The sequence below is a fragment of the Clytia hemisphaerica genome, unplaced genomic scaffold (assembly GCF_902728285.1).
Source record: "Clytia hemisphaerica strain Z4C2 unplaced genomic scaffold, Clytia hemisphaerica genome assembly, whole genome shotgun sequence".
NCBI classification, from domain to species: domain Eukaryota; kingdom Metazoa; phylum Cnidaria; class Hydrozoa; order Leptothecata; family Clytiidae; genus Clytia; species Clytia hemisphaerica.
In genome coordinates this window covers 1065267-1092856 of record NW_027103573.1, presented here as the reverse complement: position 1 = coordinate 1092856, position 27590 = coordinate 1065267, and the positions used below count along the sequence as shown (strand labels likewise).

Below are 27590 nucleotides of genomic sequence, written 5' to 3'. Positions count from 1 at the left end.
TCGACATGCCTTATAGCGTCATTGATTTGAATATTTATAAGCTTCATTTCACACTGTTTCAAGATTTTCACACAGACGATAAAAGTCAATATCAATTACCCAAACGATAGCGGGAGAAACATACATCTTAACTCCCACACTCGTTACTCTTCCTTTTCCATTCACACAATATATAATTACCAGCAATGTAGAACCAGATATAGCAAAAAAACAACAAGAAAAGCTGTATCAAAAACCCTCATCTATTAGTAATGTTGGAATCGATTATGTTGGGGTGGTCTTCGGATATTTTGGTTGGACTGTGAGTTATAAGTGTTTGTGGAGCCACCACCGCCGATGTAGTGACCACGTTTACCAGGAGCTGCCGGTGGTTGACGGTTATTCGGTTGGTGTTGATTGTTGAAATTCTGGTAAGATGACGGATAGTACGCAGTGCTGCCGTAATTCGAATGCTAGAAAAAAAACGAATAAAAAGTGAGACTTAAACGCAGTAGCGTAATGGAACGACCAACTGGGGAGGCAATTTTCCAAAGTTGAGATTTTAGCACACTCTACTAAAAAGTAAAATATCTTGGTAAAAATAGTAGTAAGAAAATTTACAATCCTCTTAGCTGTTAAACTGAGCTGTGACTACAAATACATGTTTTTAAATATTTCCTATCTATATAGGAAATATTTGTTAAAACGGTAATTTTTCTTCTCCTTCTTCTTCTCCTTCTCCTTCTCCAAGTCTAACGCTCGGTTTTGGTCAATTTCGTGAGTTTGTACATGAGTCTCTTTTTAAATCAAGCTCCGGCGGCAAAAACAGTAGGATATTCTTTTTTCGAGGCGGAAGACGTCATTTCTTCGAGAAACGTCTGTGGTAAATATCCGTACGGCGCTCTATTCTCCTTGTCGATCGGGCAACGTCGGCCGTTTCAGAAGCGTATTGTTGATCGTTTCTAACTGTCAAAACAAAGATGGCAGAAAATAGACAACAACAACTTTTGCTCTTTCGCTACTTTTCTTTCCTTTGGTTTTTATGCTTTGATGAGTTGAATTGGATCATGATTTGTGTACAATTGTGACAAGGAATGGTCGATAGTGAACTTTTCTTAATATTCCTTTCTGGATTTGATGTTTCGTTTACATTCTGTTGGTTTGGAATGAGCTGGAATGAGCGAGAGAGATGATACAATCTCTTGGTCTTGGAAAAACAGGACATTTTATCAACTCTCACAACAAACTAACTTCAATTTTGTTTGTATATTCACATAAAGCGTACGAAGGCAAGTGACTGTGAATAAATCTGACCTTGTTATACCTGAAAATTTACATACTTGCAATATGAAAAAAGTTTGCACCCAACGAATGCAATCAATGCCGACAATGCAACAATGCAATGGGATTGGTTGATGAACTGATTTTAGCTAAAAATTTAAACATGGAGCAAAATTGACTGGTTAATGATTGAATTTCCCTTGGTTTTTTTATCTACAACAATGAATTAAACTGCTGGTTTAGTGACAGTTAGTGAAAACTTGTTGCGGTTATAAATTTCAAATTTTAAAGCTGATAACCGGATCCGGAACACCATGGCCCCAATATGAAGAATGTTATATGTTATACTTCTTAAAAGGTTTATTGCATTGAATATGGATGTAAATAATTTGAAATCACTTCACATGTACAGTTAAAATTTTTCTTGAACTTGGAGATTTTCTTCCCCGCGTGCATTTTAAAACGTGGAAAACTTTAGTTGTGAATTTAGAGATCTTTTGCAAAGTGTGTTTTAAACGTGGAAACTTTTGTCTTGAATTTGGAGATTTTCTTACTGTCAACTACTCCAGCTTGGGACTATCTGACAAAACATGGGACGGCAATTTGGCCACCATTTCACCGAACCTCCAAAGTCATTTGATTTGAGCTAATGAACGGCGTATTAAAAAAATGGCAGAACAATGGAGCGTTCGGCGGGCGATCTCTAATTCTCCAATCGACGCTATCAGTGAAAGTTATCGTGACATGTTATGAAAGGAAGTATGATTGATAAACTTGGTGGAGTTATCAAAACAAATTTGTTGTCAAAGAGATTTAACAAGTTAGTGAAAAAACAGACCAGACATCAAACAGTCCCATGTTTCGACCAATCGTCCCAAGTTAAAGCAGTTGACGGCATGTACAATTAAAACGTGGAAACTTTTGTCGTGAATTTGGAGATTTTCTTACCGTCAATTCAAAACGTGGAATTGTTGATTGTTTCCAAGTATGTGACATTTTTTGCTCTTGCAGCATGCTTTTGGAAATCATAAAATGGCTTCTGTTAGGGGAATTTTTTCTTATCGACATTCTTTCAGATTATGAAATGTTTCCCAGTATATAAAAATGAGATTTTTTTTTTTTTTTGCATTCTGTCGGAAAATTTGAAATTGTTTCCCTGTTTTGAAAGATTTTTACTTTTTAGCACGTACATTATTTCAAAAAACTCCAAAAGTTACTTTAAATTTTTACATTTTTTACAATATTTTATATATGGGCTCTTCCAGAAAAAATCCGTTCATGGGGGGTGGAGGATATATTATTTTTTTCATGAATTACCCCTGGACATTTTGATTTTTAACCCCCTGGACACGGATTATACCCCTGGACAAACATCAAATCAACCCCGTGGACACAAAAAATTACCCCTGGACATTGGAATTTACCCCCTGGACATTGCAATTTTTTGGTATTTTTTCGATACTCCTGGACAATTCATCCTCCACCCCCCATGAACGGATTTTTTCTGGAAGAGCCCATATGAAAGTATAATGCAAAATATTACATCTCATTTTGAAAATATATAAAATTTGCTTTGGTTTTCTTACTGTGAAATATTCTCCTTTTTGTCATTCTTTCATTTTAAATATTTGCCCTTTTTGGCTATAAAATATTTCTGGAAATCAGCGCTTAAAATAGTAATTATATAATCAGGTCTTTTGATGTGTTCAACACTCAACACAACACTCTACTTGGTGGTGCGACGCCGGGTGACCGCTAGTATAATACTAAAATCCATTTAAAGTCCACCTAACGAAAATTAAAGTTCCAGCCAATTTGATTACTGCATTGTTGTTCTCAGTCGGGTTCAGCTTGGATATAATATTTCGTGATCCGTAGCTTTGAACCTACAGTCATCTATGAATAATCCTGCAAATACTGGCAATTACATAAATGGAATTTTGAAATTCTTAGGGACTTGTGTTGCCTGATGTTATCTGAGATTTAAAGCACTTTGAAATCTTTTGAGGACATCAATTATTATTTTAACATTTGTAAAGGAAATATTTATCCGCATCTTTGCGGCTCTTGTTTTTTATAAGCATAACACTTATAAGCATATGAAGGCTCAGATTTATATAATTCCTAAGCATAACATAAGCATATGTGTCAGCCTGAAATATTTTTCAAGTTGTCATTTTTCATCAGTTTAAAATGTATTAGTTGAGGTCAAGTAAAAAAAGACATTCCATGGCTACCACTGCTCCCAAATCTGCTGAAATCTGAACAAATTTTTACAAAATTTCTAAAATTTTACTAAAACTTGGCTCGGGGTGAATTATAAGCATGATTCATAAGCATATAATAAGCATAATCTATGCCTGGATGCTTTGAGAACTTAAGCATACACGAGCCTGACCAAGGGGCATACACTTGCTTATAAAAAAAAAACATGTAGTGGCCAGAGCTTTGCAAATTCAACAATGTTTAGGACGTCACTTAAAAATATGCAAATCTATATCTTATAGTTCAGACAAGCAAATCTCAGAAAACTTACCCCGTAGAAATCACGACCAACAGTATAAGTGTCACGGCTCGAGTTGTTGGTGGATGCACTCGAAGTGATGCGTTGGTAACTCGAATAACTCGACCTATCGTGAACGACATCACCGGAACCGAAAGATGTTGAAGAGATGCTTGAATGGTTAGACGAAGTATCTTCATCATTCTCGGTTGCCGTAGAAACATTATTCTCGTGTAACATGTTGTGGTCTGAATGGAAATTGGGTTAAAACATTATATCGAATTCTTTAGATGTGAAAATACCAGAAATGTTTCTTAAAGAACTTAGGTTTCGGCAAAATTCGCTGTTTTTCGTATTAAAATTTCTGTAGTCGAATATTGAGTCTTGCCCATATTTTTCTTCCCGGACTCAATTATTCAATGTTGTTATCAGACTCCTACTACTCCTACTCCTACTTCTGTACTCGATAAAAAAAATCAAATTCTCGTGGAAAATCGAATCAGAGTGCGTTGACTATAGTGCATAATAATCAGAAACAAAATGTACAGTAAGGGAACCAATCCTCAGGACCCGTCAAAACAATTTTTGAAGTGGAATTTTTGGCCTATTCGAAAGAAAAAATGGATTTTTAAAAAGACTCCTTGAGAGGGGTTACGTGAAGTAGGTCCGGCAAATCTTTTATAGCCTAAAGGCTGACGTTACAGTCAAAACTTTAAGGGAAAAACATGGCTGAAATCAAATTCAACATGAATGATCGACTTCATCGGTTAAAGGATAGAATTCTGGGCAATAAAAGTATCCCTTTCTCAAACATACAAATAATAACAACCATTTAAAGCTAAAATTTTCTGTCCGTTTTAGTACGATTCGCGTCACTGGATCACGCAAGATTCTTCTTTCGAATGAGCAAAAAAAATTCCACTCCAAAAAGTGTTGTCACATATCCTAAGGGTTGTGCCCTTACTAGCAAGCATTTAATTGGTTTATTTCAAGACGAACTTCGTCTGTAACCAATAGAATTGCTTTATTTTGCTTCTGAGCAACTTCAATCCGGAAAATCTGAGCAGGTGTGTTAAATAAACAACAGAACAAATAAGACAAACAAAACAAACAAATAAACAAACCAACAAAACTTACATTCGTTATTAATAAGGTGTTGGTGCGCAGGGTTTGCAGAAGAAGGAGGAGGTGGTGTTAGCCTGTATTCTGTGCTGGCGTTCACATGAGCAGGTGGCGGAGTGAGGCTAGTGTTCGGGATAGTGCTGTTTGAATGGTTCGTTAGGGTGGCAAGGTGTGGATATTTTTGGGCCGACAAAAGCTGGAGTAGACCTAAGGGCGGATAAAAAAGGGCGGGATAAGGAAAAGGTTATTGAATAGGGGGTGTTTATGAACTCTTTGTATGAAGCGTGAGTTAACGCAGGGTACCTAGATAGAAAATAGATCAAACTGTTTACTCAATGAATTCTAAACTGCTCGCCCGGGAACCCGAACCAACTGGGGAGAAGTGCATTTAATTAGTATGTTACATGTATACGTGCTACGGATGAAACAGTGCAGACAAACAGACAAATAGACAGTGAAGTTATTGCACATAAAAATTCATTAAAACTTATGAAACGAAATGATACATAGGCATACTGCAGGGAAACCGGAAAATCTTGCTGTTAGTTTATTTTACATATGGACTACTATTTTACATATGGATATCGACGCCTAATTCGAAATAACAAAAGGTTGTTGATCTGCAAATTAAACCGTTGCACAGATAATTTGGTGTCTGCGCCATATGCCATGTAGTTTAAAGCTTGAAGGGCTAGAGCGAAAGCTTAGCTTCTTTCCTATCCAAAATGGACCAACGTGGCTTTCATACAAACGTTGAATTGAAAGTAGAATCTATCGCAATATTCCGAAAAATGTATCGCATAAACAAAGAAAGTCTATTTTCTTGTTTGGGAAAGATCGAAGATTCTTTTCTAGCCCTTCGAGCTTCATCGAGGAAAAATCCAAAAGTTACAAAAGAAGTGACAATATTCCCTTTAAATGTTGAACTTTTGTAACTTTTTGGGAAACGGAGCCAGGGATATGACGTAGAGTTTCGTTCTACGCACGAGTGTAATCATAATACCAAGAATATTCAATCAAGATACCTTGGGCGGGTGGTTTTGTTGGCTGCTGCTGTTTCTTTACAAATGGGTGTTTCGTTATACTGTTGTGAATGCTGAAAGGATTTTTCGTGATATCTGAATGTATTGAATTCCCTGTAATAGTAGAAAAATGAGGTTATATCCCTCAATGTCGATGTACATTACAAAGCGGAAAGTAAAAAACTCCCAAATCTCGTACACTTTTTCAAAAAAAAAAACAAAAAAAACATCCTTAAAAAAATCACTGAAAAAAAGTCTCTACTCATGCAGCTGACTCCCTGTCATTCGGCCCTCGAGGGACACCACGAATTCGAATTACATGGAGTATTTGTTTGTGTTTGTTTGCTCGACAAAAACTCCAGGTTCAATGTCTTCTAGTATTTTCCAAAAAATTTGGACGTCTAACAGATATCCATAGAGAATTAGAAAAATTAAAAGCATCACCTATCCTGTATATGAACAAGTGATACTTTTATGGACCTACCTGGTTATGCATTTAATAACACATATATAATTGATATCTACATAAGCGTGACCATTAAACAATCATTCAGAACACAAATAGTGACGGTCTATTAAAATTAGTCGTTTGTTTCTTATAAGAAACGTTTAGAAACCAAAACTTCATGCTCTTGAAATATTCTTTCATATTCAAGACTTCGAGAGCAAAAAAACATCTCTTTTTAGCTGAAATTTACCCCCAAATTTTTTTCTCCAAGAATCGAGCTCCGTCACATTCGAGGGTTTATAGTTATGCATCTTTGTGCGAAAAATCATAAAGAATAAAAGAGCCAATCTCGAGAAAAGCTAATACCTAAGTAATTGATAGTGTGCTTTTGGCCAGCTTTTCTATAAAAACAAGCCAAGCAACCAAAATTTCATGTCTAAACAAATATATTCTTTAAAAGTAAGCCCTCATGAGCAAAAAAAACATCTATCTCATAAAAAAAATTGAGTAATTTGACTAAGAACATTGATGTATGCTTATTAATAGTGATTCTTATAGCTAAACATGCGTTTTTTGAGCCAACTACAATTTTTTTGCAAAAATCTGCTTGAACCGTATTTTACCTATGATGGTACCTTACTTTTCTGCAAAAAATCAGAAAAAATTAATGATCCGATTTTTCACAAAGTCCAAAAAACCCATTTTTTACCTGTTTTTTGGCCCAAATTTGCCCCAAATTTTTTTGAAAATCGGGCTCCGTCACATTCGAGGGTTTATAGTTATGCATCTTTGTTCAAAAAATCGTAAAGAATGAAAGAGCCAATCTCGAGAAAAGGTAATACCTAAGTAATTGATAATGTCCTTATAAAAAAATATCGAATTTGGCCAGTTATTTTATAAAAACACGCCAAGCAACCAAAATTTCATGTCGAAACACACATATTCTTTAAAAGTAAGCCCTCCTGAGCAAAAATCTCAAAAAAAATTGAGTAATTTGACTAAGAAAATTGATGTATGCTTATTAATGGTGATTCTTATAGATAAACATGCGTTTTTTGAGCCAATAAATTTTTTTTGCAAAAATTCGCTTAAGCCATCTTTTACCTACGATGGTACCCTACTTTCATGCAAAAAATCAGAAAAAATTAACGAACTAATTTTTCACGAAGTCCAAAAAACCCGTTTTTTAGCCGTTTTTTGGCCCAAATTTGCCCAAAATTTTCTTTTTTTGAAAATCGGGCTCCGTCACATTCGAGGGTTTATAGTTATGCATCTTTGTGCAAAAAATCAGAAAAAACTAACGATCCAATCACGAGGAAAGCTAATAACAAACGAACGAACGAACGAACAGACGAACGGACAAAGGTTAATTTATAGGACCTCCACCGGGGTAGGTCCAAAAATATCCATTTGTTTCCCTGTTTGACGTTCATTTATTGAAATGCCATTTTTTCTCTAGGGATGGTGAAATTATTTAAGTTCAAAATTATTTGATTTCATAAGAGATTCACAATACCTGAAGGCTCTTCTTTAGGACTGTTTAATGTTTCATCGCTTAGTGGACTGACCGGTTCGAACATCGCTTGTTGTTGCAGTTGAACCGTCCGCTCGTTCGATGGACGTCGAGGCGCGGCCGCTGACGGTGAAGAAACATCTTTCCGGGTTACTGTATGATTAGGTAAGGTCTTTCCATCTAGCGATGTCACCTTTAGAGGGTGTTGTTCAAGTCGCGGATCACTATTAGATTTTCTATCAACGGGCACTGAATCATTTTGCCCGAGGTAAGTCCGTTTTTTAATCTCCTCAAGAGAGTCTGTTGTAATGTTACTACAAACATTGTTCGTTAAGGTGTTGCCACCCGTTATGTTTCCTGAAGCGTGGTAACCTGACGTTTGATGGTCTCTTAGTGACAACGTATTTGGCGTTAAAAGGGCGTCTGCGGCTTGGTGAATTTTCTGACCGGGGGATATTGAAGATATTGAAGAAGGTGAAGTGGTGGCGGCCAGGGTGTAAGAAGATGTGTTAGGGGTGGTTGAAGGCGGTGTACTGGTGGCGGCGGTTGATGTGACTTTCCGACGGTTTCTGTAGTCTTTAATGGATAACTGTATTGGACAAAATTACAAAACGATATACTTTGTGTCAAAACTGAAAGACGCAAAAAAGAAGGAAAAAGGAAGAAATACATGTATTATCAGGGGGGGGGGGTCGGTACTAAAGTTTCAGACATCATGACTTTTAGTGACGTGGTGGTATTACAAAAAAGGCCTTAAAGCATTTTAGTACCATGTGTACTAAAATCCCAAATTAGGTGGGGTCTTCAAGAAATTTAGGAAAAATTTTAGTACATGAGTACTAAAAATCACCAAATTTTAGGAAATTTAACTATTGACCAAGCATTTTAGGCAAAATGAAAAAAATAAAACTTTCTATATAAGATTTAAACACCCTGTGTCACAAATTAAACAAAAGTTTCGTCCCCGGTGGGAAAATACCCTGGATAGAAAAGAAATAGGAAGCTGTAAATTAGAGGTGAAAAATAACCAATCAATCTTTGCAATAACTAAAGTAGAGCAGAGCAAAAGTATCTTAACTGTTTCTGAGTCTTTATCTAGAATAGAGAGAGATAGATCAGGTTCATTAACAGCTTAAATAACCAGAGTTGGCATTTTGTTGAAAGTCTAAAGACCGCCATTCTCTGAGCCGAATTCCAAAATAAGCCTAATTTAGGTGGTCATTATGCTAAAATGTCCAAAAAAAAATCCTTTTTCAAAAATCAGGTGGGGTATGTCAAAAATCGTCAAAAAACCTTTTAGTACTCATATGTCTTGGATTTAATACCGACCCCCCCCCCCTGGTATTATGCCACTTCTTAGAAAAGAGAAAACCCACCCTTTGGTCACGTAAAGCCGATGTATAAGCCTGGTGGCCAAATAAAAGACAAAAAATAGATGAAATGTCTGACCTTTCGTTTGATGCTTGCCGGTTGTTCTCCAGTCTGATCAAACTCCATATTGACACCATCAAGCCCAGGAGATGCCAGGCTGCTCGAACTACTCAACCGACGTTGTGGCTGCTGAGTCGCACTTTTCACCGGCGACGAGGTCATTGAATTTAGCGTCATGCTTTCGTCCGTTTCCGGCGTTTTGGACGTTAAATCTGAAGACGTTGCCACAGTCGACGGATTAGGCGTTAGAGTCCTACTTACTACGGATAATTGTGTATTATTTGTTGTATTTATGTGAAGTTCTTGATGCGTGGGTGTGGACCCTAACGTCGTCATCAAAGTTGTCGTCGTTAGCGGCGCCGAAATTAAACTCTCCTTTTCGTCCGACTTGATTTTCTTTGCCAGTGGTTCCTCCGTTTCGGCTGAGGGGCGTTTAGTACCGGCGACCGAAGATAATCTCGGATCCGAAATGGTCGTTGATAAAATAGCATTTGTTGAGTTCATTAGTCTTTCTGACACCGCGTTACTGATTCTATAACCATTCATAAATTCACCATAAGAATTTGTAGTCCTTACTAGAGGAGCCGACGACTCCGTAACTTTAGGAGACTTTTGAGGCGTGAGGAGCTGCGCATGTGCAACGCCATTGAACGTACTGTCTTTTCTCGTTAAAATATCGCTCAGTTTATCAGACAATAGTGATTGTATACTCTGCAAGTCTCTACTACTATCGTTACTAAAATCACGCCCCAATGACGAGGGTGGTAGCCCTGAAGGTGTGTGTCCCTTACCGTTCGGTAAAAATTGTTTGAAACTGCTAGCGTTCGATAAAAGGTTCGTTATGTTTGATTCTTTATGAGAGTTAAAAGAGTCATCCACTAGTCTATTTTGTTGCGCTTCTATCCGTTGAGCAGCCCGTTTTATATACCTTTTCTTCAAAGGGATATAATCTGAAAAAGTAAAAAGAAAAAGTTCTCGATATAGCGAGTTTTGAGGCAGATTGCCCCTCAAAAAAATAGACCCTATAAGAAGATGTTCTGTTTGAGGGCGAGGTATTTGAAATGATGGATATAATACTGAGAGATACTTCAGGAATGAAGTGACAACATTTTCCAGGATAAGAGAACCTATTTTGAAAAATATCTTACTTGAGGGCTTCTTGAAAACGTGTTTGGTCGTTTGAGCATTCTCTTCATGTCTCTTGGGATCAAGAGTGGCAATTAAAGCAGCCAAACAAATCTGCTCGCTACTACCCTTGATATTTCTCCGTTGGTGACGTGGAGATGAGTGCTTCTGAAGCCAATGCTGTCAAAAGAAATTGTAGGTTGAATATCAAATGAAAAAATGAAATAGTTACTACGCGTGATTACGAAACCGTTTCGAACATTAAGCATGAAATTTGGAAGTGTTTCTTGAGTATCATGGAATTTCTTTGACATCAATTAGTTAACCACCGCAGTAAGGTAAAGCAAGATTTCGAACTAATCTAATCTGTCTAGAGTACTAACCTTTTTAAGTGAGCCATAGTATTGTCTTTGCAGGCATCTCTGGTGAAGTTTACCAGAGGGTGACGCAAGAGGAGTCTCGTAATAGCTGTCTTGTCGTGATAAAAAGTTGCCTAGAGGAAAATGGAATCAAACGAATGCATGGTTTACAAAACAAAAGGGCTTATGAAGTCTACCCAAAAATGATAATATATCTCTGTAGTAAAAGGATCATCATTTTAACCTGAACCACATGAAAAACTCTTCCTTTTTTTGGAATAGTTGGTTTTCATTGTTCTTTCTTCGATCACAAAACAATATTTAGATTTCCCACACACAAAAAAATGATTAACAAACTGTCTAGACTTCTTTTATTAGTGGGACTTGTTTGAGATATACCTTATTGGTAAAAGACCCTGTGATGAAACAATGTTACATTAAAGAAAATTTGAGTACATAATTGACAGGCAGCTAATGACATCAAAAAAAGTGAAATAAGTGAAAATTGAGGGGAGAACTCATTTTGAAATCCTTATAGTTTATAGAGTCAGAAAAAATTACTCGGCGTGTTTAAAAATCTTTACCGGACGTGTCCGAGAATAATTTATAAATTGATGACGTCACAAGCAAAAGTGAAAAATTGATGTTGCAAAATTTCAAAGTTTCATATACCATTTGAAGCGTTTTCTGATGAAGATTTTAAATCACATCAGTCTCAATAAGTAATAATTTGAATATGAAGAGTTATGAAGGTCTATAGGTCTTCTATGACGTCATTTTTGAAAAAAATGCCTCACTTTATGAGGAATTACGATCTCAATTTCCTCGAGTTAGGTTGATAAATCGTATATACCCGTTTGAATGTCTTCTATATAGTTTTTGACGAGCTTTCGAATGGTATAAATTGTTTTTCGTTTTGATGACGTTGAAATTTGACATTTTCAGGGGGTTAAAGGGTCATGATTGACCAAAATCATATGTCAAATTTAAGTCATAACTTTTTAAATCTAAATTTTTACTTATTGAGGCTGATGTGATTTGGAATCTACATCAAAAAACGCGTCGAATGGTATATATATCATTAAGGCCGATGTCCACTTTCGTGCGAAGCGCGCGAAAGATTTTTTCTTAACCGTTTTTGCCTGAGAAAAGATTACGTCATAAAAAAGTTTCGCGCGAACAAAAAAAAAGTTGAAGGAAGTTCAACTTTTTTCAACTGTTACGTCAATTTTGACCAATGGAATTGCTTCTTTTTTCAATCAACCAATGACGTTACAAATAACGTGAAAAGTTTCACGCGCTTCGCGCGAAAGTGGACACCGGCCTTTACTATGTGCGGAAATCAAATTTGCACTTTTGGTGGTGACGTCATCAGATTACTATCGGGCGTGTCTGTTAATTAATTTTCGGACGCCGAGTAAAATTTTTAGGATCAGTAGATATATGGAAACAAGAAAAACCAACTCAGCATTTGTCCCAAAGTCATCCAAATTTTAGATGTCGTCAGCTGCCTGTTTATTACAAGCATTTGTAATTTCTCTAAACAGGGTTTAGGCTATATTCATGATTCATCGTTGTAGAATAAAAAGGAGTCATCTCCAATTTTTGAAATTTTTTATTTTTTTACAATATGCTTTGGCTCTTGAGATGTCCATAATTGAATGGACTATGTAAAAAAAGAGTGAGTTATGTCAACCAGCAAAAAATGGACATAACTCCATTTTATTCTACAGTGACGATATGCACCATTGCAATGTCTTCTGACACGGACCCAACAACTGATTGGTTGTAAGTGACGTAAAATCAGTTAATACGTCAATTTCGACCAATCAGCTGTTGGGCCCGTGGAAGACATTGAAATGGTGCATATTATGAATAGGCCGTGACCCAAGTTACCGCCGAGCTTGACTCCAAGTTCCACACGATTTTCAAATTATCAAATTATCTATCATGTAAAATACATACCTATTTTTTCTTCAGCTGTGGAATGGCCGATTGATGCAGTTGGATGGTTATTAAAATTGTTTCTTGCAATCTGTAACAATCCGAGAGGGTTAGTTTTAACAGGAGTGGAGGAGGTTGACTCCATACTTATCGGTAATTGAGTTTCTACCATTAGAGAGAGGTTGGTAGCGTCAATTGAAGGGTGGTGGGCGTCCAGACTTGGAGTAGCTGGTGGCGTTGGGCTTGTGAGGGAGTTTTCGTTTCGTGGTCTCCGTTGGATGGGCAGGGTCAGTGTCAGTGGCTCCTGTATGGATGGTGGGAAGGAGGAGTTGAATGGTTGGTCACACGAAAAATGGGTGGGGAGGGTGGTCAATGGGTTATATTAAAGTCAGCTTTATAGTCATATTCATGATACAAGGCGTAATGTACGTAAATGGTAATAAAAGACTGGTTTTTGTTATTAGTGGCAAATTGAAAATAAAAAACTGGTGCTAAGCTAAATGAATATTTTCTTCTCAAATGTTATGACTTTTGTATAATTTGATAGCTATATACACAGTAAACTCTCTCTAATTCAAACTAAAGGAATAAAGTACTGAAATTTGATTTTTTTTTACTTTGAAGACGATTCTGTCTCTGAAAATTGAATTAGAGAGAGCCAACTGTAAAGTGAAAAATTGTAGAACTATAGGTGGCTGCAAGATTTCTGCAAGATCCAAAAGGAAACATATTTTGTAGATAAGAGTGAAAAAAAATGAAGGCCATGTTGCAGTATTAGTAATATTTTGTTAGAACAAAAAATGATACAATTCCACATAGTTTGCACCCCCCCTTTTTAATAGGGGGGGATACCAACTTTCTGGAGGGCCTTTGTAGGGGGGGTACCGAGATCTGCCGAAAAAACTAGGGGGGATGGGAATGTAGGGGGGGATCAAATAAAAAAGGGGGGGTTTGGAAATTTTGTGATTAGATTTTAAAATGATCAAGATTAATGAAAAACACTAGTTATATTCTGTCATTGTTGGCTCGTGACTATAATACTTCATACTCTTTCTTGTTGATAATTTTGCTGGTAGGTGGGAAAGCGAGTTTCCTTCGAAACGGATTTTCTTTAAAAAAAAGGGGGGGGATAAGATTTCATTACAAAAGGGGGGGATGGGTATATAGGGGGGGATGAAATAAACCTAGGGGGGTTCATACCCCTCTGCAAACTATGTTCCATGCACTTGAAACAGAAAATATACCTTTTCTCGCCTGGCTTTTTGTCTTGTAAAGATAGAGCTTTCCATGGTTGTACTGGCATTTGAAGTTGGAGTGGAGACATTACTATGGATCTGCTGGTGGTCTGCCTCCGAAGGTGAGACAGGTTCAGATGAGCAACTTGATTGTCGAGTCCGCCTGCTGTTGTTGGATTAAGAAGAGAGAAGGGAGAGAGTAGAAAACAAGTATTTTTAGGTCTTATTCATATTGGGATGGCGGGATGAATTCCCTGAGTATTTTTTATGTATCAAACTGTGAAAACTAGATCCAGTCCATCTTGCCTTACCTAGCCTTTTAGATCTGAAAAAGATCCATCATTAAGGGGCCTTGGCCACACATTTTATCAGCACCTGGCTATCTTAAGGTTTCTCATAAAGCTTATAAATAATAATAATATGATCTTAGATCTAACAAAGTGGACCAAACAGACCACATGGTGCAGAATCAAACCAACCTTTTGCCATTCACTCCCATACTTTTCCGTTTATTTGTGATCTTCTTCGTTGTCGAGCCCACTTTCTGAGGTGTCGAGTTTGTCACCGGGGTGGGCGGGTCGTCTAAACTAATACTTGTGGTCCTTGAATGGGGTGTTTTCCCATCTTTATGGTGTTGATGTTGTCTGTGTTTACTAGTGTCATTTTTTTTATCTAATTTTTCGAACTGTTTCATGAGTGCTTGTAATTTACGTTCTTCCCTGGAAAGTTTCTCGTGTCGGGGATCGTCACCACCCTCACTTTCACTTTCGTTTTGTAGGGCGTGTTGTTGATTATCAGGCAACATTTCTGTCTTAGTTAAAACCTCTTCAGTGTTTATTATAGGTTCTGTTCTCTCTGATATCGGTGATTCCTTTTTGGGAATAATGTCTTTTTTAGTATTCGGTGTTGCTATGGACATTGGGCAAGTCTTCTGGCCGCAAGCACAGTCAATGTATCCAGGTAGATCTGAGTCTGGATCAAATGGGACAGTGATCTCTTGGTTCTGTAGGATTTCAACAACACTGATGACCATTATATGTAGAGAACCGTTGTGCGTCAAATGCCTCAACTAGAGGTAGAGAAAAAGGTTGTTTTTAGTATGTAGTTGAGATTAGAAATTATGACATGGTTATGATAATTTTTCTAGAGAAAATGAGTGTGAGAAAATTCCACTGTTTAAAAACTTGTATTGAATAAACAAAAAACATACACAACAAACGAACAAAAGACAAACCAAAGTGATAATAAATAAAATGCAAGATATCTAATATTCAGTCAATATGTATCTACAATCTCCCTTGAAATATATTGAGATTTTAGTGTATTTTAACGTTTTTCAGAATTTAAAGTTCGGGCGAGAATTGCCATTTCAGCACTTCCACTTTCTTCCATTGAATATTTCGATTTTAGGGGGCTTTGGTGGCTTCTAGGCCATATTCCAAGCCTCATTCGAGCAAATTTGAGCTTTTAAATCCTGAGATCCTAAGGTCCTAAGTCTTAAGTCTCATGTTAAAACTCAGAGTTAAAACTCTACTTTCCAACTGTAGTTTAAGGCGCTTAAATCAATTGTGGTGTTCAAAATTACACCGTGAATTCCCCTGTGTCTCAAATATTTCTTGAAGGATTGTAGCTAAGTGAATACTCTCTTCAAAAGAAGCCCTTACCTCTGCATTTGCTTGACAAGATCTCCGTAAAAAGCGTGCGTCATTTCCATTTTTCCTTGCATCTATCACAATAGGGAACGGTTCAATTTTCATATATTTGATAACAAACGGGCAATTATGTTGAAAGTTTGGATTCTGATCTTCGAATTTCTTTAACGACATCAAGGTTCCAATATACTCAAGAATCAAGTTGCCCGAAGCGATGGAGGAAGATGCAACCACTCCTTTGTTGTTCTCAGCCAAGTGATGGCATTTAACAATGTTTTTTAAATCAATGTGTGGGACAACCTGAGTAATGAAGAAAAAGATAAATCATCGCCAGGTTTTAAACAATTGAAATGGTGGTAATGATTATAAGTTGTAATGATTATAAGTTGAAGGCAAGAGCAGCCCAAGCAACATTTCAATCACAATTTCATTATTATGGAGCGGAAGCCTTACAATAAAACTTCATAGCTCAGGAACAAAAATTAATATCCATTAAGCTGACTACCCTGAAACACCTTTGTTTAAATCCATATTTTGAGCAAACCAGCATCATATAGGAACAAAACTTTACTTACCTCAGGTAATTTGAAATGCATGTTCTTAAGCTCATCGTCACACTCATTTTCAACGATGCTGTCATAACTCGTGTTGGCACTAAAATAATAAGTTTGAAATATATTTTGCAGTGTCTTTTTTTAAAGTCAGAAAATCATTGATCTAGCTCTTCCCTATGATTCCAGATGATTATTTTGAACCTAACTAGAACTTCAAAGAATAAACCACCTCATAATAATAAATGAGTGCAAAAGTGAAGCATAGCAGTCAACCATTCGTTTGAAAACATACAAATTTTATATGACTTACGTTAAATAAGCTTTAAATGAGTCAATATCTGTTATTTGTAGCGATTCTTCTGAGTTTGCTGTGGTAAGAAATGGAAATTGAATTATGCTGGAAAGTACGACATTTATATGATTCCTACAAATTATATTCCAAACAAATGGCTAGACTATAGTCTGGTCTAAACTAGACAAACATGTTATATAAGAATTATGCTTTTCCAAAGTGCCGTACACACCATATACCAAGTCAAACTTTAGGTATTCATTGGAGCAAAAATAAGATTATTTTTCTAAAGTGATATTCTCCTTTATCAGGTTTGTCTTAGGAGAGAGGCAACACAGTAAATTAAGTAATAGATTTAATCTCTCTGCAAAAACAAGCTGAAAAGATAAATCACCTGATTCACTTTTGTCCTTTTTTCTTGTTTTCCTTCTTGTTGTTCGAGGTTGTTCTGTGATCTGCTGAAAAAGAAAACAAGAAATTCTTAATCAAAGCTTATTCCTGTACAAGGTAGAATTCTATCTTTATGGTGACAATGTTATGATACTGTAGTCCAAAATACGTACAAACATGCTGCAACATGGCAAATAGTAGAGTCAAATCATATTCTACCTAGAATTTAATTATTTGTTGTTTGTTAAAGCATCAAGATTATGACAATGCTTTATTATTTCCCACATTCATAATAAGTATATTTGTAGTACCTTATCCAACAAAATATTAAGTGTTTTTCCTTTCAAAATATCAGCATACTTCTCTATCACCATAACAAATTGTATTCCTAACTTAACTTTGTCTCAAAAAGGAAGATTTGATACTTCAATATCACAAGAATTGTCAATTTCTATCTGATATCATTTTAAAGAATTGATACCCTTGGTTAGTTCTGTATAGCCTCAATAGAAGCCAACTTAACTTATTACATGGATTCCGAAAGGCTCAATGAAAAAGTGATTCCATAGTAAATGGGTATCCTAGGTACAGTAAAATAATAAGAAAAGATCCTGCTATATGTCCAATAGCTCTATAAATAATTGATCATAGGTCTCATTCTTTTGATTCTATAATTCATTCAATCAAGGAAATGTATTATTTAAATGTTTTTTCTCCCTATTTTGTGTTTAAAAGATCAATGAAAGGAATCTCAAGCTTTTACAAACGTGTGATCCATTGATTGGTGTATAGGAAAATAGAAAGATCTGAACTGTGCAGTTTATAGCTATGTTTTTTTGCTGCAGTTCAGTGTTTTTATCACAAAAATGAAAAGATTGAGTATTATAGCTCAAATTATTCAAAAAACTTTTTTCAACATTAGGTTATAAACAGGCAGCTTTGTTTTTGTTTAGTTATTTTCATAAAGTGAAACTTTATGAAATCATACCATTGAAAACAAAGTGATTCTGGAGCTTAATATGACTATTTCAAAGCTAGAAATTCGAAAGGAATGGCCGGTACGAGTTTAGTTTTAAAATTCAGATGAAATTTAACAACCAGCTTTTAAAATTTGAAGGCTACCTTTTTACGCTGTATTTTCCCGCGTCTCCCCTTTTTCACAGTTGTTGTGGTGATAGGTGTCTGATTTGTTGTTGTTATATTGTTGGACAATTGCAAGGTAATACGTGTTGGTGTATTGCTGACTTCAGTTGATGGTTTGATGGTGTACGATGTTTTGTTTGGTTCTTCTTCAGACCCAGTCTCTTCACCTTCATCGTCTTCATCATCATCATCTTCTGTAACATTATCAAAACAAAAAAACACTTTCTAAAACACTCTATGCTAACAAACACTGTTCTGGGAGTTGAGAAAACAAAGCTGCCTAGTACATTTTACAAGGAAAATATAGGAAATGTATGGAATGAGTAAAACATTACTTTATTGTTAGAAGTCACTGCTTGTTTATTACTGTTGATCAAACACATAAACTATTGTAAAAAAGGCACATTTCAAAAGACACTGTTGTAGCAAAAAGACTTTTTTCAAATTAAACTTTTATTCTAAACACAAATTCAAGATATATTATATTCTTTTTAATCAAACAGATTGATATTATTTTTGGATTGCCAAAAAAGCTGTGTAATCAAGTGTAATGAGAAAATCTAGTCAATTTTAACCAAGAAAATACCAATGTCACAATCAATACTATAGATTTACACATGCTGCAGTTTTTTTAAACAAGAGTTTACCATACCTGACATATTTTCTCTCTTTTTAGCCTGTATCTCTTTGGCACGTTTCACATCCAACTCCCTATTGTAAACAAAAATATGAGATGATGAGTATAAAAAGACTTACAGCAGTGTTATACACAATATATATTCTAAATTTACAAAATAAAAACAACACTCATCACAAAGTATTCTTCATGAGTTCAACCACAAGATTTTAAAATACTTGATAAGTAAACAAATCTTATGGTGAGACATTCATACTGATGATGGGAAGCATGAGGGAAAAAGCGAAGGGGAAAAAGAGCCATAAACTTTGAAAAAGGTAAAAAATGAATGATATCCATGGCTTAAAAGAGGTTGAAAAAGGAGAAAGGCTTCTTAAAATGTTCAGAATTAGTTACAGCTGGTCTATTTCATGCCAGCTTTTTGAGGATTTTGAAATATTTTTCAGCATTTTGTACCAGAGCTTTTTCGAGGATTAACCAAGTAGTAACCGAGTAGTAAAGGATAAAAGACAAAAGTAAAAAAAAACCATCTGCTTAAAATGAAATGGAATATACCTTAGATCTTTACATATAACAAAGTCTAGAGAATGATACTATGAAAAATCATACTATGCTAAAGTTTAATACAGTCATGCAATATTTTACCTTGGAAGGCAGTTGTTACAAGAATATTTTTCAGGAACTTTGCTAGATTTTATACCCATGCATTCAATATGTTGCCATGAACTATGATGAAAAGAGAGAAAAACATACTTAAAACCAAAGGAACAAAACCTCATGTAATTAAAAACAGTTCAAGGTTAACATTGACTCCTTTTGACTTTCATGTGGAAACTATGACATTGATCAAAGACCGATTCCCTTGAGAGTGTTTCCATAACTTATCATACTGCCCAAATTTGGACATGATACTCCCCTCAAGGGAGAGTTTTTTTGTTTTAAGAAAAGGCAAAAGGGTAACCAGCCAGAAAGGGTAGAGACAATCCTGCTATAATATACATATTGTCAAGAAGTGTTCATATTATCCAGATTGTCAAATATAGTTCAGTTTAGCTGATGTCAACAAAACTTAAAATGCGACAGACCTGCACATATCACAACAAATCATATATCCATCATCATGGTCAAATCCACTGAAAATAAAAAGAAATTTATTGATAATCTTACCATATATTATATGTCAGTTTTTAGCAATTCTATCGAATTTTAAAATGCCTATTTGTATTTTATTATAACTAAGCATTTCAAGAATTACAGAAAAGAGGAATTTTTTCTCATTTATGAAAAGTCTAATAATATCAATGATTGCAATTATGATATGGCTTGAACAGGAAGCTGGCAAGAAAACAGAGTATAACAAAAGTAGTCACATCGTCTCAATTAACTTCCCAAAACTATAATTACTACAATCATTATCTAGATAATGAGAGGAAAATTCAATTGCATTTCAAAAAAGAAATAGAGTTGCCAAAGTGGACACACATCTTTTATGAGTTTTTGCAGTAAGTGGAAAGAGGGGAATATAAAACGTTTAAAAGTTTCTTCAAAATTTTCATTGTTAAAAGCTTTGTTTGGACACAGATCTGCCTCCCACCATTAGCATTAAGAAAGTGTGATGTAGTAGTACAAATAGAAATATGTAGGTAGTATCTTTTTAAAGCGTTCCTTATTAATACTTTGAGATGACACGTTAGCTTGCAGGCATTAGGTACAAAGTAGAACTAAGACATTTGCATAGCAAGTAAAGATTGAAAGGCACAGCTGATTCCCACTCTGTGATTCACTCCAATAAATTTCAACCCATGCCCATGTCATGTATGTGAGAGGGGCATAGCTTCAGCCAGGTTTCTAGCTCCTCCCAACAAATTAAGGTCCCCCCAACAATTTAGCTCCCCCCAAAAAATTGTCTTGTGCTCAGTTGTGCTAGGTCCCCTAACACTTCAGTCCCAAGATGAACTAAAAAAAAACATTATTCTCCCGCCCCCGTAGAGAGAAGTCAATAAAAAATATATGCGAGTACAGTACTGATAAATTAAAACTAAATTTTACTTGTTTTAATATTTATGTTTACAAATTTTTTGTTTTTTATATTTGATATAATAGTAACATAAGAGATCTTTTGAATTTAGCTCAACAGCCCCCAGAGTCTCAGTCAGATCATCTAGGCTCCCCCAACAATCTAGATCACCCCAAATATTTTGGCAATTTTAGCCCCCAGGCTCTTTAAAGGCCAAAATATTTCTTAGCCCCCCCCCCAAAAAAAAAAAGTAAGGGGGCTGAGCCTATGAGGGGAGCAGGTTATATTACTCTGTCACTCTGATAGAAGTGAAAGTTATGCCTGATATTCCAAGTTCTTCTAGTATAGTTACTAAACATCTGAGTTAGCAGAGTCAGGTGGGAACCAGAGGATTTTCCTATTCTAGAATAGCGTTAGTGTATGCTGTTCTAGATAGGACCTGTTCTGCTTCTCTTTTATCAGGAGGATCTCTAAAGAAAGAAAGAAAATTGTAACAACAAAAAAGTAAAAAGTAATATCCTTACCATATACACCTAGTATCACCGTCCTGATCAGTTTGTCCACTGTGTTCTTGTTTTGTATTTTCTTTGCCAATTTTCGAAGTAATCACTGTTTTTTTCCCATCAAGAGGAGGAGTCAGAGGAGGCTGTTGCCCATAATTATGGTCCTTGAAAAGCAAAGATAAAGTCAATATGTTAATATTTTCTTGTAAAAAAGTATTAGAAAATAGAAAATAACAGACCTGTACAACTATCAAAATATAAAATAACAGACCTGCACAACTATCAAAATATATAAAAAGATATTGAAGGTGTGAGTTATTAAGTATGGGAAGGAAAAATTACTCTAGTAGGTAATTTGCATATTTTTGAATATTTTTCCTGTTTCTTAAGAAAATACTTACAGGGTAAGGGATAAAGTTTTGTCGTATTTTAGGATAAGTCTTGATTGGAAGGGAGTTTATCACGGTTTGTTTGTTTTCTTCTCCTTCTTCTTTGATATGGTTGTTTAGTTCGTCACTGGCAGGAGTTGTCTCTTTATTGTTGATTACCAAACATTGCATACTATCTTTAGTATTAGATATTTCCTTTTCATTACTAAAAAGAAAAAAAAACAATATCTTTAAAGTGAAACTTGTATTGTAACAAAGAGTAGGAATACTCATAGTGCAGAAGACAGTGCAAGTCAAGTTTTCATCGTAGAAAAGAAGTGAAACTAACGGTTGGAAGTTGATGAAAACAAACTTAGGTTAAAATCCAACAGTGCCAGACAGTTTCATGAAGTATAAGAAGAAGCATAACCGAAAATAAACATTTCCTTGGATTTTTAAATAAAAAACAACAACAAAATAGAGTCGATGTCTTAGGAATATTTCAAAGATCATTATGTCATCATTTTCAACTCATTGAGTGAAGTAAGATGAATTTTTAAACTAAAATTTGGGTCGTAATAAGGGAAAAAAGTGTAAGATTTCTGTGCATCTGAACAATATGAGCCTTGCGATATAATAGAACACTCATGAAGCAGACTTGCAAAGTTGTGCATTTGAAAAAAAAAGAAAGAGAAAAAAATATTACATACTCTTTTTTCTCAGGATTGAATTTACAGTTTGCTTTAATCGCCAACTCGTGAAGAATCATATCCGTCATTCTCATACTTTGCAAAGGAGGAAAATTTTGGGGTTGAAAAGGCATTGGAAACTATGTAAAATGTTAACTTGCACTGTCGAAGATTCACATGCATTCCGAAAGCTTCCTCAGTGAAGCAAACCATTTAACTCTGTAGAGGAAAAATACACAAACATTATCAATAATGTGCTAAAAATAGTAACTTTTTTCAGGCTTCTAGAGCAGCTAGAAGAACAACCTATAGTTACGAGAACAACATTTTTTGGCATGACTATTCTCTTTTTATGTATTTTGTTAATTTCAAATTCCGAAAGTCACTTTCCATAAAAATGCTTTCAGTAAATGGCCTAAAGGAAGGCAGAGATATCATATATTATATCATTTATTTGAATTCTCATCTTCTTCAACAACCAACTACACCCGAACAGGCAATGGTTCAAAATTATAACAAAAATACAAATTTAGCCATTTACCCTAGCAAAACAGTTCAACTATAGATTGGTGCCCTTTATTCTCAGCAATCATCCTATCAAAAACCATTTCATAATGCCCTATCAACACAATTTAATTTATATATCAGTATTTCAAGTATAAATTTAGTTTGCCAATACCATTGCTCTATTCAAAGCAAGGGACCATTCAAAAAGTACGTACGCTCTGAGGGGGAGGGGGAGGGTACCACCAAAAGTGTACGAAAGAGTACGAGGGGGAGGGGGAGGTCAAATAGAAAGGGACGTACACTTTGACATTTTTCAATACAACAAAATTTCAGTCAAAGTTTGGTTAGATCTTCTGATTATATCATCAACAAAGACAAACAGAAGTTGAAGTTGAAGTTTCTCAAAATCCCCTAATTTACCTTTGTATAAAATTTTTAATATGACCTCAATTTTTTTTTCGAGGGGGGGGGGTCATTTCATTTTGAGCGTACTTACTTTTTGAATGGTCCCCAAGAAACCCCAAATATAGCTTGATGAAATGAAAATAATGTAACTCAGAAAAGGGAATATTTGGTAAGTTTAGTCAAAATTTGCCAAAATTAGTTCTCAGCCTGTGCAAAACAATTTCCTTGCACAAATCTGTCCAAAACAATTTCCTTGCAAAAACAAATTTTTTCCATGATCTTCTAAAATAACCCCTAATTTTTGTCTAAAACACTCCTTTTCAGGCAAAAAAGAACCGTAATCTCAATATAAAAAAGGGAAGAGTAGACTCATTGTTTTGAGAGTAAATTTATTTAACCAGTGAAAAATTGAAACAATCTGTTTTAAGTGCATTGCCAGCAATATCACCAGTGAAAACCCACATCATGTCATGATTACCCCTAAGGAGTTTATGAAAATTAACCCTTATACACATTTTTTATAAGAACAAACTATATAAGAACAATCATAACGCTTGGATGGCCAAATTATTGAGAATTATTATGAAGTGTAGACTCTTTCTGGCTGATTTCTTTCAGTTACTTAGGAACTCTAGCCGAAATTTGGATTCTGGAATAAATTTAAACATGCCAAAATTAGCCAAATCTCTAAAAATTAATCCATTCAAAATTTATTCCACCAAAAGGTAGTTTTTTGTTTATTACTGTATAGTCTAATGTTGACATCCCTTGTGTCCAGTTCTGACACATTTCTTTAGAGACAATAGGTATAAATCTCTGATTGAAAAAATATTTTTTTCGTATGGGACCACTATCGCAAGTTTTTCTATTTTTTTTTCTATTTCTATTTGGTTGAGCTGCAGGAGGCTTTAGAGGCCTATTCTCGCAACTATAGACGCTTACTAATGAGTGTCCCGTCAGCACCTTGAACTGACTACCCAATTCCCCTCACATGGCATGGGTTGACCCGGGCGAAGGAACGTTCACTTGCCAAGTGAACTGCCGTGAGTGGGAATCGAACCCTGGCCTCCTGCACAGAAGCCAAGGTCGACTACCACTATACCACGGCACCATCAAGTTGGTCTAATGTCGACATCCCTCTTCTAATTTTGACACCGTTCTTTATAGATAGGAATAATATGAAGGTCGGAATCACTTGTGGAATCTTTTTTGCTTAGCTACCAAGGATATTTCGTCTATCAGTGATACTGGAGTCACTCTGGATGTTAACATGACATACAGCAAACACATTACAAACCAGATCGAGAAAGTCAAAAGTATCATTGCTTGGATCCATCGAACGTTCAAAACAAGAGATTGTCAAGTAATGCTAACTCTTTGGAAGTCACTGGTACTACCACACATTGACTATTGCTCCCAGCTGTGGTCACCTTCAAAAAGATATCTGATCCAACAACTGGAATCACTTCAAAAATCTTACCTGAATAGAATCCCTACACTTCAACATCTCAACTATTGGGAGAAGCTCAAAGAACTTAAACTATACAGCCTGGAGCGGCGCAGAGAAAGATACAGGATTATCTACACCTGGAGCATCCTACAACAGCTTGTACCAAATTTTAACTATGCTGAAAACAAAGGTGGCATCTTCAGTTACGATAACCAGAGACTGGGTAGAAAATGTTATCTAAAAGAGGTGAACATAAGGCAAAAAAACATATGGAGAGACTCCCTGTCAGAAGAAGGCCCCAGACTATTTAATGCCCTCCCACAATCCATCCGTAACCTCAAAAACTGCTGCAAAACTAGTTTTAAACATCAATTGGACCATTTTCTCAATTCACTACCGGACGAGCCACTGCTGCCGAATTACTTTCCTCTTAGGAGAGCTGATTCTAATAGCATCAAAGTCATGGTCTATCATCGGATTTCTCAAATTGGATGATTGTTGAGACGAACAAAGAAGCCTTCAAAAAGTATCAAAAAAAAAGTAAGTACTGACTCTTCTATTATTCTTATCTCTAAAAGGGTGTTGAAATTAGAAGAGGGATGTCGGCTTAAACCAATTTACAGTAATTGACAACCAGCGATTCAAACCTTCCTATTATTCCCAGCTCTAAAGAAGGGTGTGGGACAAACATGAGGGATGTTGACATTGGACCAAATTACAGTACCTACACCTTTTCCGTAATTCCAACTTCTCTGAAAGAGCCATTGTGTATAGAGCTGTCGGAGGCAAACAAACACATTTTAGCCTGCGCAGTGATAGGGAAAGTGGGTTTTCAGCTTCTAACTTTTGATACCAATATTCTTTTGGAAAAATACATTTCAGAGTGATATAATATCAAATTAAAATTTGAAAGGATTCTGTTTGGTAGAACTCAAGAAAAGCTAAAAAAAAAACTTTCCCTGTATGATGTAAGGAAATGTAGGCAAAAACCAGTTTATCTACCTTGAGACACAAAAGGGTGGAGAGCAACAAAATAATGGCAAGCACACTGTTTCGGGAATTACGGGAAATGTGTTTTGAATACAATCAAACACAATCGAAGCAATTGAACAGCAAATCCTAGGCAATATTTGATTTTAAGATTTGATTGGATTCAACAATCAAATCGCAAATATTTGATTCCTATAGCAGTAAAATGCAAAAGTTTGGAATATCAATCACTCTGCTTGAAATAATGATAACAACTGATAACATGGTCAGCAAATAATAATTTCTTTGGAAATTCTTTATTTTCAATCGCAGGTCCGACGTCCGATAGTCAGATAGTGAAAATAAAGATAGCTAGAATTCAATGCCACAATTGTATATATAAATCAAGATTATGAAGCTCAAAAGCTGATGATATGGTTCAAAAGTATCTTTTACAGCTGAAAAACGTATATTATATACAGTATTTCGTCAAGTTGACGTCTCCATACCTTTTCAAAATGGCGGATTCAAGTTCAATCATGGACGATTTTGATCCATTTTTTTATCTATTTACTGAAAGAAAATCTCCAAAATATCACACAATATTTATATTTATGCTCAGATCATAATAATTCCAGATACCACTCGTATAATGCCTAATACATGTAGCAAAAATAAGAAATACAAATATTCTAATAAGTTGTGGTCCATCTTCTTTAGAGGGTTCGTATTTCATTATCCATCTTTCTTGGCCTAACTTACTAGCGCCTCGAGTGCTTTGAATTACCTTCCACGCTAGAAAGTTGAATTAGAGCAAAAAGAATGCGAAATATATTCTAGCTTGATTGTTGAGCTCTGGTGAAATACTCAGGTGCCCTGTCAATCAAATTAATTTTCGATCGAGAGGGTAAATTCAGGGGGTTTGAAGTATCTTGAAATTAGGAAATTTGGGGAGATTTTGAATCTATTTGCCAATTTTAATACCTGTATTGGAAAGAAGAATAGATGAAAAATTGATTTTTGTAATTTTTCAACCAATATAACGGGCATAACAATTTTTTTGACACACCTAAAAAAAGCTAGTCTCGAGTGTGAAAACCCCCGTCAAGATTTTATTTTTCGCAATTTTGGCAAAACAAATTGCAGAAGGCGATCATTTCTAGCCACAACCTGACAGAGAACGGACGTCTTTTCTTATGGAAGCAAAAGTTTTAAATATTTTGTTAGAGGATGTGAATTTATTTTGTATTCGATGCAGTAAAATTATGTCAATGAATATTAAAAAATTCCAATACATTACATTGATTTGTAGAAATTTAAGTGTTTGGTTTATGGTATGGTCAAACGAAAAATTGGAAAAAGAGAATTTTCAGGAACCCAATTTTGATTTTTTTTGTAAAAAGGAACCATTTTAAAACCCAACGATTTTTAAGTTAAACCCATATACAATTAATGGGCTATTCACATTTGTATAATCCACAGAAAATATTTTTTACGGCTCTCCAGCTCATATCCCCCACCTCCCTGCCGTTGCCTGTTGCCCCAATTCCCATTAAAACTCCCAAATTTAAATTTCTTCGAAGCCGAATTTTCCAGACCTCGATTGTTGAAAGAATCCGTACCAGAATTATCCCGTTAAAATAGTAATGAATACAACTATGATGACATTAAAGAATCAAAATAAATTCATCTCGCTAGATGAATTATGTCCCTCCCAATGCAAAAAAATCGTTTATTATCATTATCCAAATTTATTCGGGATTCATATATTCCTCAAGTATATAGTTCGCATTTTGAGTCTAACTTTAACCTGGTCTTTCGTAGTGTAAAGAAGCCAAACCTTAACAATTACCAAGAATGTACTTGATTCTGTCAATTTCTCCTAATACGACTTTTCAGTTCCCTAAGTGATTTAAAAAATTAGGGAACGGGAAAATTAGAATAAGCATACCAATTTTTCCACGATCCAAAATTGAGGAGAAGGCCTGAATTTTTTTTGTGAAACCTTCAAAAAAATTTATTCCCATAGAAAGGGGAAAAGTTTTCTAGAAA

General features: G+C 35.4%; 1 protein-coding gene across 7 annotated transcripts; it reads right to left on the bottom strand.

Moving 5' to 3' along the window:
* Window positions 1-222: 222 nt before the first annotated feature.
* Window positions 223-26260, bottom strand: LOC136801175 (inactive histone-lysine N-methyltransferase 2E-like). 7 transcript variants are annotated; one of them, XM_067057806.1, is made up of 24 exons: window positions 26048-26258; window positions 22749-22826; window positions 22229-22426; window positions 21552-21744; window positions 21172-21314; window positions 19716-19763; window positions 19276-19356; window positions 18646-18704; window positions 17973-18187; window positions 16855-16918; window positions 16479-16536; window positions 16190-16268; window positions 15627-15914; window positions 14442-15031; window positions 13972-14128; window positions 12749-13031; window positions 10808-10917; window positions 10448-10604; window positions 9318-10249; window positions 7872-8457; window positions 5911-6021; window positions 4901-5092; window positions 3797-4011; window positions 223-452 (listed from the first exon to the last, which is right to left on the bottom strand). In XM_067057806.1, exons 3-24 carry the CDS (start codon window positions 22339-22341, stop codon window positions 246-248), a joined length of 4881 nt encoding a protein of 1626 aa, XP_066913907.1. In that variant the 5' UTR covers window positions 22342-22426; window positions 22749-22826; window positions 26048-26258; the 3' UTR covers window positions 223-245. The 7 variants fall into 7 exon arrangements, with proteins under 7 accessions (XP_066913907.1, XP_066913908.1, XP_066913906.1 ...); XM_067057807.1 differs by lacking the exon at window positions 22749-22826 and having other exon boundaries at window positions 16855-16915; window positions 26048-26259; XM_067057805.1 differs by lacking the exon at window positions 22749-22826.
* Between the last annotated feature and the right edge of the window lie 1330 nt (window positions 26261-27590).